The 11,912-nt window shown below is 47.0% G+C and overlaps 1 protein-coding gene across 2 annotated transcripts in view; it reads right to left on the bottom strand.

The window, feature by feature from the left end:
* Positions 1 to 11,912, bottom strand: part of Qsox1 (quiescin Q6 sulfhydryl oxidase 1) — a gene marked incomplete at its 5' end in the record, with an annotated part of 38,197 nt that overhangs the window by 21,289 nt on the left and 4,996 nt on the right. For both annotated transcript variants that reach the window (XM_013521310.1, XM_005375463.2), the window contains 1 exon segment: positions 8,710 to 8,810. In XM_013521310.1, coding sequence (XP_013376764.1) covers positions 8,710 to 8,810 — 101 coding nt within the window.

Genomic DNA, 11,912 nt, shown 5'->3' with positions numbered 1-11,912 from the left:
AACTCATGACCTTGCGCTTGCCAGGCAGGCGCTTTTGCCACTGAGCTAAATCCCCAGCCCCACTCCCTACTATTTAAGCACTAGGAAACATTGATCAGCTAGGACTTATGGATTCTAGCCACGTGTAGGCAGAAATCTAAAATCCAGAGACCATCTACCCTCTTCACCAATAGGAGGAATGGACTACAGAGAAACCACCCATCTCCCTGTCTTTAACATTCTCCTGTTGCCTCAGCCTTACTGAACTCTTACTCCTGCTCATTGCTTTACTCTTCTTTAAAAGATGAATATACTCTTTTACCATTAAGTGAAGACAATCTACTCACACATGCCACACATATTTGTGACAGTGTCCTTTACAGCTATTAAACAAATCTTGACCTAGTAAATTTCTAAGTTATTCTAATACTTGCACAAATGATCACAAATTTTCCAAATTGTGCCATGAAATCAAGCTGATACTGTATGTTAAGACATTTATGGACTGATATTGCTTCCTTAGAAACAAAATTAAAAACATAATTATTTGGGATTTGGTTCATTCACAAATATGTGAGAGGGTAACTTTTCCACTATAATAGTGCACAGTGATATTGCCTTGTTTATGTACAGATAGGACAGATTGTGTCTGACTTTCTAAGCAAAAAACACCTGACATCATGGATCCTTGAACTGTGTGGCTTTCTCCGTCAGTTCTGGAGAGTAACATGATGCTTCTTCTCATCAGCCATCGGGTCACCCAAATCTGAGCAGGTATCTATTTTAAAAGGGACGTGCCCTTCCTCCCTCAAAAGACACCTCCCCAAGCCCAACCGAGCCTCAAAGCCCCAGGCATAGCCACTTTGGGGTGGGACAAAGATTAACTCAGTGGACTCTACAAGGGACAGCCCACAAATCCACAGGAACTCCACAAGAGACATTTCCGTGGGGTGCAGCGCTAAGGGAAGGCTCTGCTTTCACTCCCAGGGGGCTCAGTGTGGTCACTCAGCCTTCCCTCTGTCTCTGGTCTAAACAATCTACTTTCCAAAACAGTGTCACCACCTGAGCTCTGGCTCCCACACCTCATGCTCTCTGAGGACTTCCCCATCAGTTAGCCTCTGTCATCATTCCTTTTTTCTACAGGCTCTTTCCTGAGGCAACAGATTCTAATTCTCCTAATGCAAATTTGAGAAGAAAAAGGACATGAAGAAGAGCAAGTTGGGAATAAAGAAAAATAGTCTTGATAGCAATTAGCAAAATGGTTGAAAAATAAAAAGACTGGGTATATTAAAAGTTCTGGCTCATGAAGAGGAGTGGGACTGAGGCAGTAGTCCAGGAAATAAGCTGTCAGCTGATGGCCTTGGTCTAGACAGGTGGACAAGGAGAGAGCTGGGGAAGAGCTCTTTCCTTCCCCAGTTACTGCATTTTCTGTTTCGCTGTGCTGCCAAGGACCTCAGAACAATCTTCTCATTCCTTAGATGTCTTTCTCCATTCTCTTAATTGTTGGTTCTGGTGCTCACCCCACCACTCAGCTGAAATTCTTCTAGGAAAAGTTCAGCAGACCTCTCCAGCCAACCTAGTGACCCTAGACTGTACTGATCTCTCCACAGTATCTGATGCTATTCCTGCCCAACTTTTGCCCCCATGGCTACCATGTGTGCATGCATCTACACACACATGCCACATTTTATCAACTAGCTTTTACGTCAACCTCCCCTCCAGTTTGCTTACCCCTGACCAGCCCTTCCTGGCTCTCACCCTTGACCACTCTACTGTGCCCAATGTCCTCGCATTTCCCACCCCCCAATCATTAGACTTCTGCTTAAGGGGCCTTTAAAGGGTCAGTCACAAAGGAGGGCTCCATATTTGCTTTTGAATGAATGAGTAAATACATGGATCAGGATCAAACTTATTTTGCTCCTTGTCAATTGATTATCTACTTTAGCCAACCGATTTGCAATCTGAACTTCCTGCCTTGGGTCCTGGTTCCCCCTGGCGGCTTCTACACAGGTGTCCGGGCACCCCCCACCCCCACTGCACATCAACCCGGAGCCACCCCTCCTTCAACCTGCTTCTCCACCTGTGTCTTACCTCGCCTAGTAATTGGTCCTCCTCCTGTCACGCAGACTGGCATCTCCCTCTCCCACAGCCCCTACCCAGTCAGTCTACAAGTTCTGTGTCTCTGACCTTCAGGACACCTCTTTACCAGCTCTCTCCTTGACCACCTATCTAAACCGAGGCCAACAGTTGAGAGCTTACTTCCTGGACTACTGCCTCAGTCCCACTCCTCTTCACAAGCCAGAACTTTTAATATACCCAATCTTTTTATTTTTCAACCATTTTGCTAATTGCTATCAAGACTACTTTTCTAACACACAATTCTGCCCTTATGTTGCTCCTCCCCAAACCTCTTCCATAACTTCTCACTGCCCATGAATAAGGTCTAAACTCACTGCATTCAAGACCTTCCTTCCAGGATTTGAAGCCAAAGTGACCTCCCGCTGCTCCCTGTTCCCCATTCTCTAGCTGCAATGGACGTTACCCTCCACTTTCCACCCAGCCAGAGAAGGACTATACATTCATCTCTGTGAACCCCGCTGCCTTCATACAGCACCCTGTACACAGAGGTAATCAACAGATGTCTGTTCAACTGAACAGACTCTGCCCTTTGATCATCATGGAAGCTCAGATGAAAATCTGGTCCAGGCGAATTTTTATCCTCTTATTACAATGTAACCTTGTTAAGTCAGCTGAGGGAGGCATGTTCCTAGCCATGGAAACAGCTCCTTGAAAACAGGGAACTGAGCTTTCAGGAGTGAATCTTCTTTTCTCCAGGAGCAGTCAATACCTGTCCCTTTCCTTCCATCCCTCACCATGAGACCGGAGCTTCTGCCTTCCCTGACCTTTGTTGTCTGGAAGGCTACCGGCCTCTCCCCAACAGCAGGAAAACAGGCAGCAGTAGGGAGGTCACTGCAAACCTATGTACAACTGCCTTCCTAGGGACACTGGTTTCCAGCAGTGGCAGTGATGACAATGAATTCAACCCTCTTTAACAGGTTTTCAGGAAAATGACCTAGTCTCCAAATATTTTATGGTGACTCCATGAGGGTCAACAACTTAAACTACTTCTTGTGCTGTGGCCTATTCATGTGGGTGACAGCAGAGAAGGGGCCCATCTCCCTGTTCCAGAGAAGCAAGAGACATCTGATCCAGCTCCTCTCTGTCATCTCACCTTCTAGCAAGAGCTGCATGAGGTAACCGCCCAGACTCTGTTCCCAGAGCGTATCCACATTCCCAGCCTAACTTTCAGGGACCTGCCATTCCTGGGCTCCCTCCTCCCAATGAACATGAACCTCTGACCAACAAGTCCAGTCCTTGCACCCCTCACAACACAACACACAGGGCCTTGACTTTCCCCTTCCCCTGCCCACGATGCCCTGGCCGCACTCTTCACTGTCACAGCCAACCAGCTGCCTTCAACACCACAAGGAAATCCTCCTCATGAAGTCCTTTTTGATGAGCAAGGAAAGACCTCAGTGAATCCAGGCCATCTCCTTCAGCATTCACTACGCCCAGTCCCTCACTGCCTCCCAAGCAGCAGGGAGCTATGCTCTGTGTCAAGAGTTCCTGGGCTCTCCCACAACGGCGAGTCTAGTGCTAGATACCCAGAACGCATTCCCTCAACAGCTGCCTAAAATGCCCCGCCATAAAGTAGTTACCAGAAGCCCTGTAGGGCAATGAGAAGAAAACTAATGTATACCGAACCTGAAATAATACCAACGCCTCAGCACTTTCACAGGTAAGACCTCACTTTACACTCAGCAATGTGTATCTACTAGGTAGATATCATCACTCCATTTTTACAGACAGGGAAATTGAGGCTCAAGGCTGCACAGCATTTTTTTTTTTTAAAAAAAAAAAAAAAAAACAGTTGAGTATTTCTTTTATTTGCATACTAGGCTTAAACCTATGTTTTAACAAGCAAGCCCAGTCTTAACACCATTAAGACTGGTTTTGCAAGCTATCGTTTTAGAAATTAACAAGAAATCCAATGTCTCTCATATGCAATGCTCACTTGAAACAGCTGAGAATTTTTCAGTAAAAGCTTTAAAGATGACCTTATGAACTCAGTTTTAAGTTGTACCAGTTAAGTTAGGTCAAATTTAAGAACTCAAACGAAGTTATCTAATCAGGGCCCATTAATTTTAAAACATCAGCCCATCCTCCCCCAGAACCTATTTAAGGAATATTTACCAAAATCAAACTGAAAAATTAAGCACTGCATAGTTATGAATCAGATTTGTTCCAGTACAACCAGTTTGTATACAAGTAGCATTAATTAGCTCTATATTCACTCTAGAACTGACCAGGACAAAGCTCTGAACAGAAAGGCTGTAAGAAATAGATTCTTAACTACAGAAGTCACAAATTTGAAAAGCATATTTTAAAAAGTACTATAAATTTGAGATGTATTTTATGTCCAAAGCAATACTTTCTGTAAAAATTGTATAATTTTTACAGAATTTTTACAGACAAATACAAGTTGTTTTTGTTTTAAAAATTGAGACTATTCCATATTCCTAACTATTGTTGGCCCATTCTTCAAGAAATACACTGGGGAAAGTGAGAAGCTACTCTTCACACACTGTTCTACAATACCGAGGCCTGTGGTCAGAGTACAATTCCTTGTAGCTTAAATCTATCTCACACAGTCACTAGCATTGTTAGTGCTTCTCTTTTAACACTAGACACCTGATAATTTGGTGGCATATGTAATGACTTCTATGACTAGCTGGCTACTGGCCACTCTTCCAGTTCTACACAACGGAATCAAGTCTTTCCGCCCCATTATCTTCACTAAATCTGGAAGTCTGTCATGGTCTCCCACAGTTTGCTTGTTGCTGAAACTGTACATTGCTTCTTTCGCTTTGATTCCTGAAGGAGACTACTTTTCCCCATTACTGGTAGCCATAATTTTCTGGCTTCTGGCCTCTTCACAGTTGCTGCTTCGACAGTTTCAAGCCCAGTTTCATAAATACTTTAATTTCACAGAAGTATATTGTTTTAATGCCTGGAATTAACAGTCAACCACTGCATTTACAAGTCTATCTTATTAGATATGCCAAACCAGCTCCTACTCCACTGCAAAAGCCAACAGCACATTCTGATACCACCTTCTAGATCCTCTACATGGAAGAACTGCACAAACCCAGCCCAGCCTCTTTGTTTGACTAGCCAGTCCCTTTTTGTCTGTATGTGAACATCTGTGATACTATCTGCTAGTAGTGTGATACAGCTTTCTTGGTCTATGTGCTTCAAGTGTTTGGCCACAAAGGCACCAAGAGAAGTGAGTCACAATCCTGCCCCAGTTACGCTGTAACTGAAAACATCAACCATCAGGCATGATAAAGATTTGACACCATCTTCGTTTTTGATGTTCAGTTTCCAAAGCATTCCTTGGAAAGCCATCTTGTGGTTGCGCTACATGTGGTCCCTGACCCTTCCTGCTGGTGGCCCTGGCCCTGCCCCCTCCCCAGCAGCTTTGAGTCCTTGGCTCTGATGGCCTGCTCCCACAGGTACCTCAAAATAATCTCCGAAGACTACAGCTCATCCTCCTCCACCGCCAGGGGCAATGTGGAGGGCAGGAAGCCAGTTGGCAATGGGACTCTTCAGGTTTCGCCAACCAGCTGGCTGGAACACTGTTAAGTAACTTTCCAGGTCATACACTGGAAGCAGTGGAGCCAGGATTTGAGTCCACATTAATGATCTCCTCAGAATCTTGCAAAAGAAAGACTTGTCCTCTCTCTGCACCACTACTGTTCCATGTAATCTTTACTGAAGCCAAGCCTTTAGCCACAAAGTGTCCTATTCCACTGCCCACTGAGAGGTGTGGTTGTGGTCCAGGGAAAATACACACCCACCCAAACACAGAAGTACAATGTCTAGGTCCCCAAGCTTCAGTTAGAGCCTTCTGGAAACTCACCCCTCATTCCCTGTATCTTTGCTTCTTTCCAATGGGGCTCCAGCTCCAGAATGATGGATACCTGATACAGTGGTCCTGCCCTTTATGTCAGGTATTTGCTAAATAGACTGGGCTGGCGAAGGCTCACTCCTTGCTTATGATGACAAGGGGTAAGGAGGTAGAGAAAAGGGTGGTGACACTTATCACTGCTGGTGGCCAGACTTGTGTGGGACTGTCTGCTTCACAGTAGCAACACTCTCCTACTCCCTGCCTAACATGAGTCCTCTCCTTTAAGGCTCCCATAGCCTCTGTCGGTAGAGTAAACAAGGTCAAGTTCTGGCCCCCAGGGGACAGCAGACAGCAGAACAGGGCTATCTGTCCAGCAGGCTGCTGGAAGCCAGGCAGGCCTCTAGGGTCTACTCTGCTTTCTATAGAACCCAGTCACACTGCCCACAGGTACTAAGCTCTCAGTGGGCCAGAATCTCTGAAAATCTGGAAAGTATTTCAGCTTTTTAAAAACATTAGCAGCAACCTAGTAGTAAGTTGTGAAATCAATTTAGCAAATCAGAGCCAGTATTTTTTTTTCAAAAAGTAGAAAATAGTATCTATTGTCCTTGGTAAAAAAAAAAAAAAAATTTATAAAAATTTTGGTTTTAGCAATGAATACAAACCAACTTTGGGCTCACAATATAAAATGTATATGTCTCACTGCAGGTCACAGAAAACATTGGAAATCCACTGCAAAAGGCCTCACTGTAGGGATCCACCAATAGCCTGAACCACTTGGTTGTGGACTTGAGGCCTGAGGACAAAGCCCTTCGTACTTCTGCATGGCTGAACTGAGCTTCAGGTTCCTCAGAATAGGCAGGGAAGGCTAGGCCAAGCGAGGCCACAGCACTGGTCTCTGGAAAGCTTAAGGACTGGATAGCTGACTACTGGACTTGCCCAGCCAGATGCTACCTGTCTGAAGCCAGGGAAGGCCAAGACCAGTTACTGGCCCTCCCAGCCCTTCCCACAGCCAGCTGAGCAGGTAAGGAGGTGACTAATCACTTGAAGTATCCAGGGTATGTGTGCTGCGTGACCTGGGTAGGTGCTGAAGAGCCTCAGACTTGTGACTGCCTGGATTACCTCCTTTAAACACACTGGGCTCAGCCTCTTCTGAACAGAACAGAAAGCCCAGTGTCAGGCCTTCCAGAAGCACAAGAGGATTCTTGACTGGCCAGTGTACCAATGCTAGTCTCTCCATGAAGGATGGGCAGTGGCTGAAGCTGTGTTCAAGCCTTACTGGGAGAAAACTACTGCATCAGCCTGTGATAGCTCCTGTTGCCAAACTGGTGTTCTACCCACTGCCCACCCAGGACTGCTTACTCTGCCTCACCACAACAAACAGGGGCCCCATGAGTATTTTCAGTTGCAGCAGAGGACAAAGCAATGTCCTTGCCTGGGAAGTCTTCTATTTGAGGGCAGTGACTAATAAGTAATCTCCATTGCTGCCTCTTAACTGATGGGCATTAGCTGTTGGCTTGTTGCACCGTTTCCTAGGCCAACTTTGCCCTAAGTGGTAACAATTTTGGAAGAGACCCCTAGGAGGCTATGAAACCTGAGACCAGCAGGACTGTCCTGGGCTTGAGGAACAGGAAGGTTGCATGGAACTAGAGCAAGACATTCTGAAGGAGCTTGGGGCCTTGATTTCCAGATGAACACTGTTGGGGTAATGAGTTCTGGCTCATGGGTCTGCCTGGAACTTGAGGTCCCTGAGCTCAGAGATACCACATTCTAGGGACAATACATGGCCTCTCAGCTTTCAAAGGTATTTCCTGATTATTCGTAATGGCTACAGAAGAAACTACTTTTCTAGATGCCATGCTGGTGTGTGTGTGGGGGGGTATAATTTATAGCTGGAGGAAGGAAGAGAGAGATTTGGATTCAGCTTCACTAATCTGGAAGAAAACTAACTGGATCAGAGCCAGGCCTGAGCCCGAGGAGGGCCCTTGCCATAATGGCAGCAGTCTTGCTACGCAGGGCATTCCGTTTGAAAGCCCTGGAAGTTGTTCAGATATTAATTAAACTCTTGGTGCTCTGTGCTGGGCAGGCTAGCAGGCAAAGCATCATCAGTGAGCCAGTTCTACCGTCTGCCATAGCTAGAGTGACAAATCCCTCATTGCCTTGAGGGTGATACTACCCAAGGCACTGGCATTTTAATTATGGGCTGAGGCTACCCCTTTGGTTCAATTCTGACCACATGGGGGTCAAAGCACTTGCCTGATGAGAATGAGGCTTATCAGTGTCTCTGGAGTCCTTTTTGGGGGGACCATTAGGGTGCCAGAGTTGGATCCTGCCCCCAGATAGGTCAGAGTCTGGATCCTGGTTTTACAGAGTGAAGTCAGACTTCTAAGGCTGGGAAGTCATGAGTGACAGAGATTAAACAGGACCCTTGGAGCTGGGAGCACTCACCAGCCCACACAATCGTCATTCCACAGCTCAACTCAGAGAAGCTAAAATCTACCCACTCCAACACCCCTCACAGGGCCCTTTCCTTTACAAAGGGCAGATTTTTCCAAACCAAATAACACTTTATTTTCTGCCTGCATCTCTAAAACAAGGGGGAACAGTGCTCCGGAGACTGTGATTTAAATAACTCAGGCCCAGAAGCATGGGGACCCCAAAGAGCTCAGCATCCTGGGCAGATGCGAGGGAAGCACAGAGTAGCTGGTAAAATGCCCAGTCAGAACCCTTTCCCAGCCTCACTTCCCCTCTCTGTTACACACCTTCACACTTGGGAAGCCAAGGATGTTGAAGTCTCTGCAGACAGCGTTGTTGGTTTCATCAGCACAATCCAGGGCGGCAAGATTCAGCGCCGGACTCCAGCCTGAAAGGACAAAAGTCCCTGGGTAAGCAAGATGAGCTGGTGCTCCCTTTGGTGCTCACCTCTCCCACGCAATGCTCTCTGCTACCCACAGGACCTCACCCCAAAGCTCTTAAGAGAAAGATCACACTTTCTTCACAAAGGGCCTCTGAAATACTCCCTTCCATCTACATTTAGCCAGAGCCTTACAAGAAGAGGCTTGTACTTAGAATACAGTTAAAAAGTACAAATAATGCTGTCTTGTAATAGTGTGTGTATTTCCCTAGTACTCTGCTGGATGGTGGTGATGGCTGGAAGGTCTAGGGAGAAACATGACAGGAGCCTGGCCCCTGGGAAAGGACTGGTAATTCCTCTGTCCCTTCAGCCATCTAAGAGGCTGACGGGTTCCAGAAGGGTGGAGCGTGCACCTCAGGGGGCTTGAGATTCCCTGGTGGACCCTGGGTGAGGGTTTCTGGGGCCAGAGGTACTGGCAGACAGCGCTTCTTAGGTAGCTCAGGCATTAGGTATTGGAGGACTCCCAGGAGGAAGGGGAAGGCACCTGGAAGCCAGGAAGCACAGGGAAGGAAGCCCTGAGGCCAGAATCTGGAAGATTAATCTTGTTCCCTTATTAGGCTCCGGGTCATGAGGCCTCTCTTCCCAGAAACTTACTGGCAGAGAGAATAATGGCACACGACAGGGTCTGAGAAACATAAAACCAACTCATACATCAAGCAGGTCTCCTGAGCTCTGATTCCAGGTCAGGTGCCCCTGGAGCATCCACTAAAGTTCTATTCTACACCAAGGCTGCTCAAGCTACAAGATATACACACGAGGCCACACAACTGTAAGATGGCTATGAATGTTGCCAAATGATGCGGCACAGAGTTCCAAGAACTCAGTCTTGTGGACTAAGACTTGGGCTTTGCAGGAAATTTAGTAGAGCCTCAGCACTTGGCCCACTTGACATAGGACTGCAAGAGTTAGGACTGCAGAACTGGGAAGGTCTTTAAAAAGAACTTTAAAAAGGAGGGCTTTAAATGGAGAGGAGGCTCAGGTGGGACACTGGCAGCCCAGCTGGATGGTAATAAGAAAGGGCCAGGCAGCCTGCCTAGAAGAGTCAGGGCTGCTCCATTGTACACTGGCGCCACTGGCATCTCTGGTGTACGTGAGTGAAGAAAGAAGCCTGTTTGGTTGCGTGCCCCAGCACAGAGACCCAAGGCTCTAGTTCCCATCTGCGGCATATGCCTGAGGAGGCACCGAGTGGGATTACACCCAGCACTCACCAGGTACAGCACTTAACATCTGAATAACACCTCCAACAATCACAAGTTGCCAGAATGTCCTATCCCACACAGAACCCGCTCCTTATGACTGAAATGACACTTTCTGAAGGCCTCGAAGTTCACAATAACATTTTATGCTCAGGGAAGGTGTGCTACCTTCAATTTCACAAGACAAATACAAAAAAAAACCCCAGAGAAACCCTGAGTCACTCCTCAAAGGAAAACAACTAAGCTGATCTCCTTGGGGTTGACACTAGGTAGGAGTGGGTCTCAGGGCTGTGGGAAGGCACCTTCCTCCTCCTCTTCCCTCCCGTTTCTTACTGGCACTCTTCTGCTGGCATTGAAGTTTCTGGACTCTTGGCAGGAGGAAGTGAGCATGAGCAGGAGGGGGACTGGAGGAAGGAAAGGTGTGGACAGAAATGTTCAGCAGAGACAGAGATTAAGAGGCATTTGGCAAAGATGGGTGAGCCACAGGCATCATACCATTTCCTCAATCTCCTCAACGCACCATTTCGCCACACCCTTTTGGGGTGTTCTTTTGACTTCCCTGGCACAAAGAGACAGTAGCTTAAGCTTAGTTATATAGCTGCAAGCTAGTTTTCAGCCTTTTGCTGAATTTTCTCTTGAGAGCAGCCTGCACAAAAGCAGGTGTGGCTCACCCCCCTCCACCCCTGACACTGTATCCCACCCTCACCTTGTCCACTACAGGCTTCCCTCGGTAGGGGCAGAGTCAGGGTAGTCCGTGCACATGGATCTGCTCAGTTAACCCATCTCCAATCCTGTACCCTCCCCTCTGAAGTCTCTTCCCTACGCCAGCCCTCACCTCACTGCCCCATCCTAGGTGGCGCGGATATCTGATCTGGCTTCTTTACTCACTTCCCTCCTAGCCTATTCTCTATTTCCAGTGAACTGGTGCGAGGATCTTTTATGGCCGGCCTTCTTGGGATAATCAGACACGTCCCATTTTCTCTCCTTGTGAGTTTCTGATGCACCTCACCCTTCACTGGTCTCTCTTGCCACCAAATGATCTTTTCTACCTGTAGAACTGATAAATTGCCCTTTACTCAATATTCTTTTGTGGCTTGCACTGCCTTTTGAAGAAAAACTACAGCCATAAGGTGATTCTTTGTTTGTTCTCTGCCCACACATCCAGCCTCCTCTTACCACTTCCCTACAAAGAATACCAAAAGCTTCTTCTCTGAAAGCAAAGCCTGCTCTCCCATGTCCAGGCCACTCCCCATAAGAAAAGGCCTCTCTGTGGCCCACCTTTATTCAGTCTCCTACAAACTCCCTTTGTCAGGTCCAACTCAACTTGAAGACTGCTTTCTCTCAGAAGAGCTGTCTCACAGCCCCAGGCTCAGGGGCCCCACTCATGTTTCTACCATACTGTGATCAGCTGCTCATCTTCCAATGTCTTTTGCTTTACACTCTCAGTGTCTAGCATCTCATCACCCACAATAAATACTCAGCAAATTCTTACTGAACTACATATTTGACCCAGGCCACGACTATCTGTTGGCAGCTCTAGTGGTGGAACACTTTCTCTTTGATCTCAGCTTCAGTCTTTCCTCAGATCCACAGGCGAAGGTAAAGCCAATCACCCGTGATTATGCTGGCATTTACTATATGTCCTTTATTTAAAGGACACAGCAAGGTCACAGGAGAGAAGGGCTCCCAAGTGGCTGCCCAGGCCCAGGGTTTTGCCCTGGATCACACATAAAAGTACCCCAGGTCTCTTCAGAACCACCCTGCAGAACTGGGAAGGTCTTTAAAAAGAACTTTAAAAAGGAGGGCTTTAAATGGAGAGGAGGCTCAGGTGGGACACTGGCAGCCCAGCTGGATG

This window comes from Chinchilla lanigera, unplaced genomic scaffold (assembly GCF_000276665.1).
Source record: "Chinchilla lanigera isolate Chin_1 unplaced genomic scaffold, ChiLan1.0 scaffold00005, whole genome shotgun sequence".
Lineage (NCBI taxonomy): Eukaryota > Metazoa > Chordata > Mammalia > Rodentia > Chinchillidae > Chinchilla > Chinchilla lanigera.
This window is presented reverse-complemented; position numbering and strand designations above follow the sequence as displayed.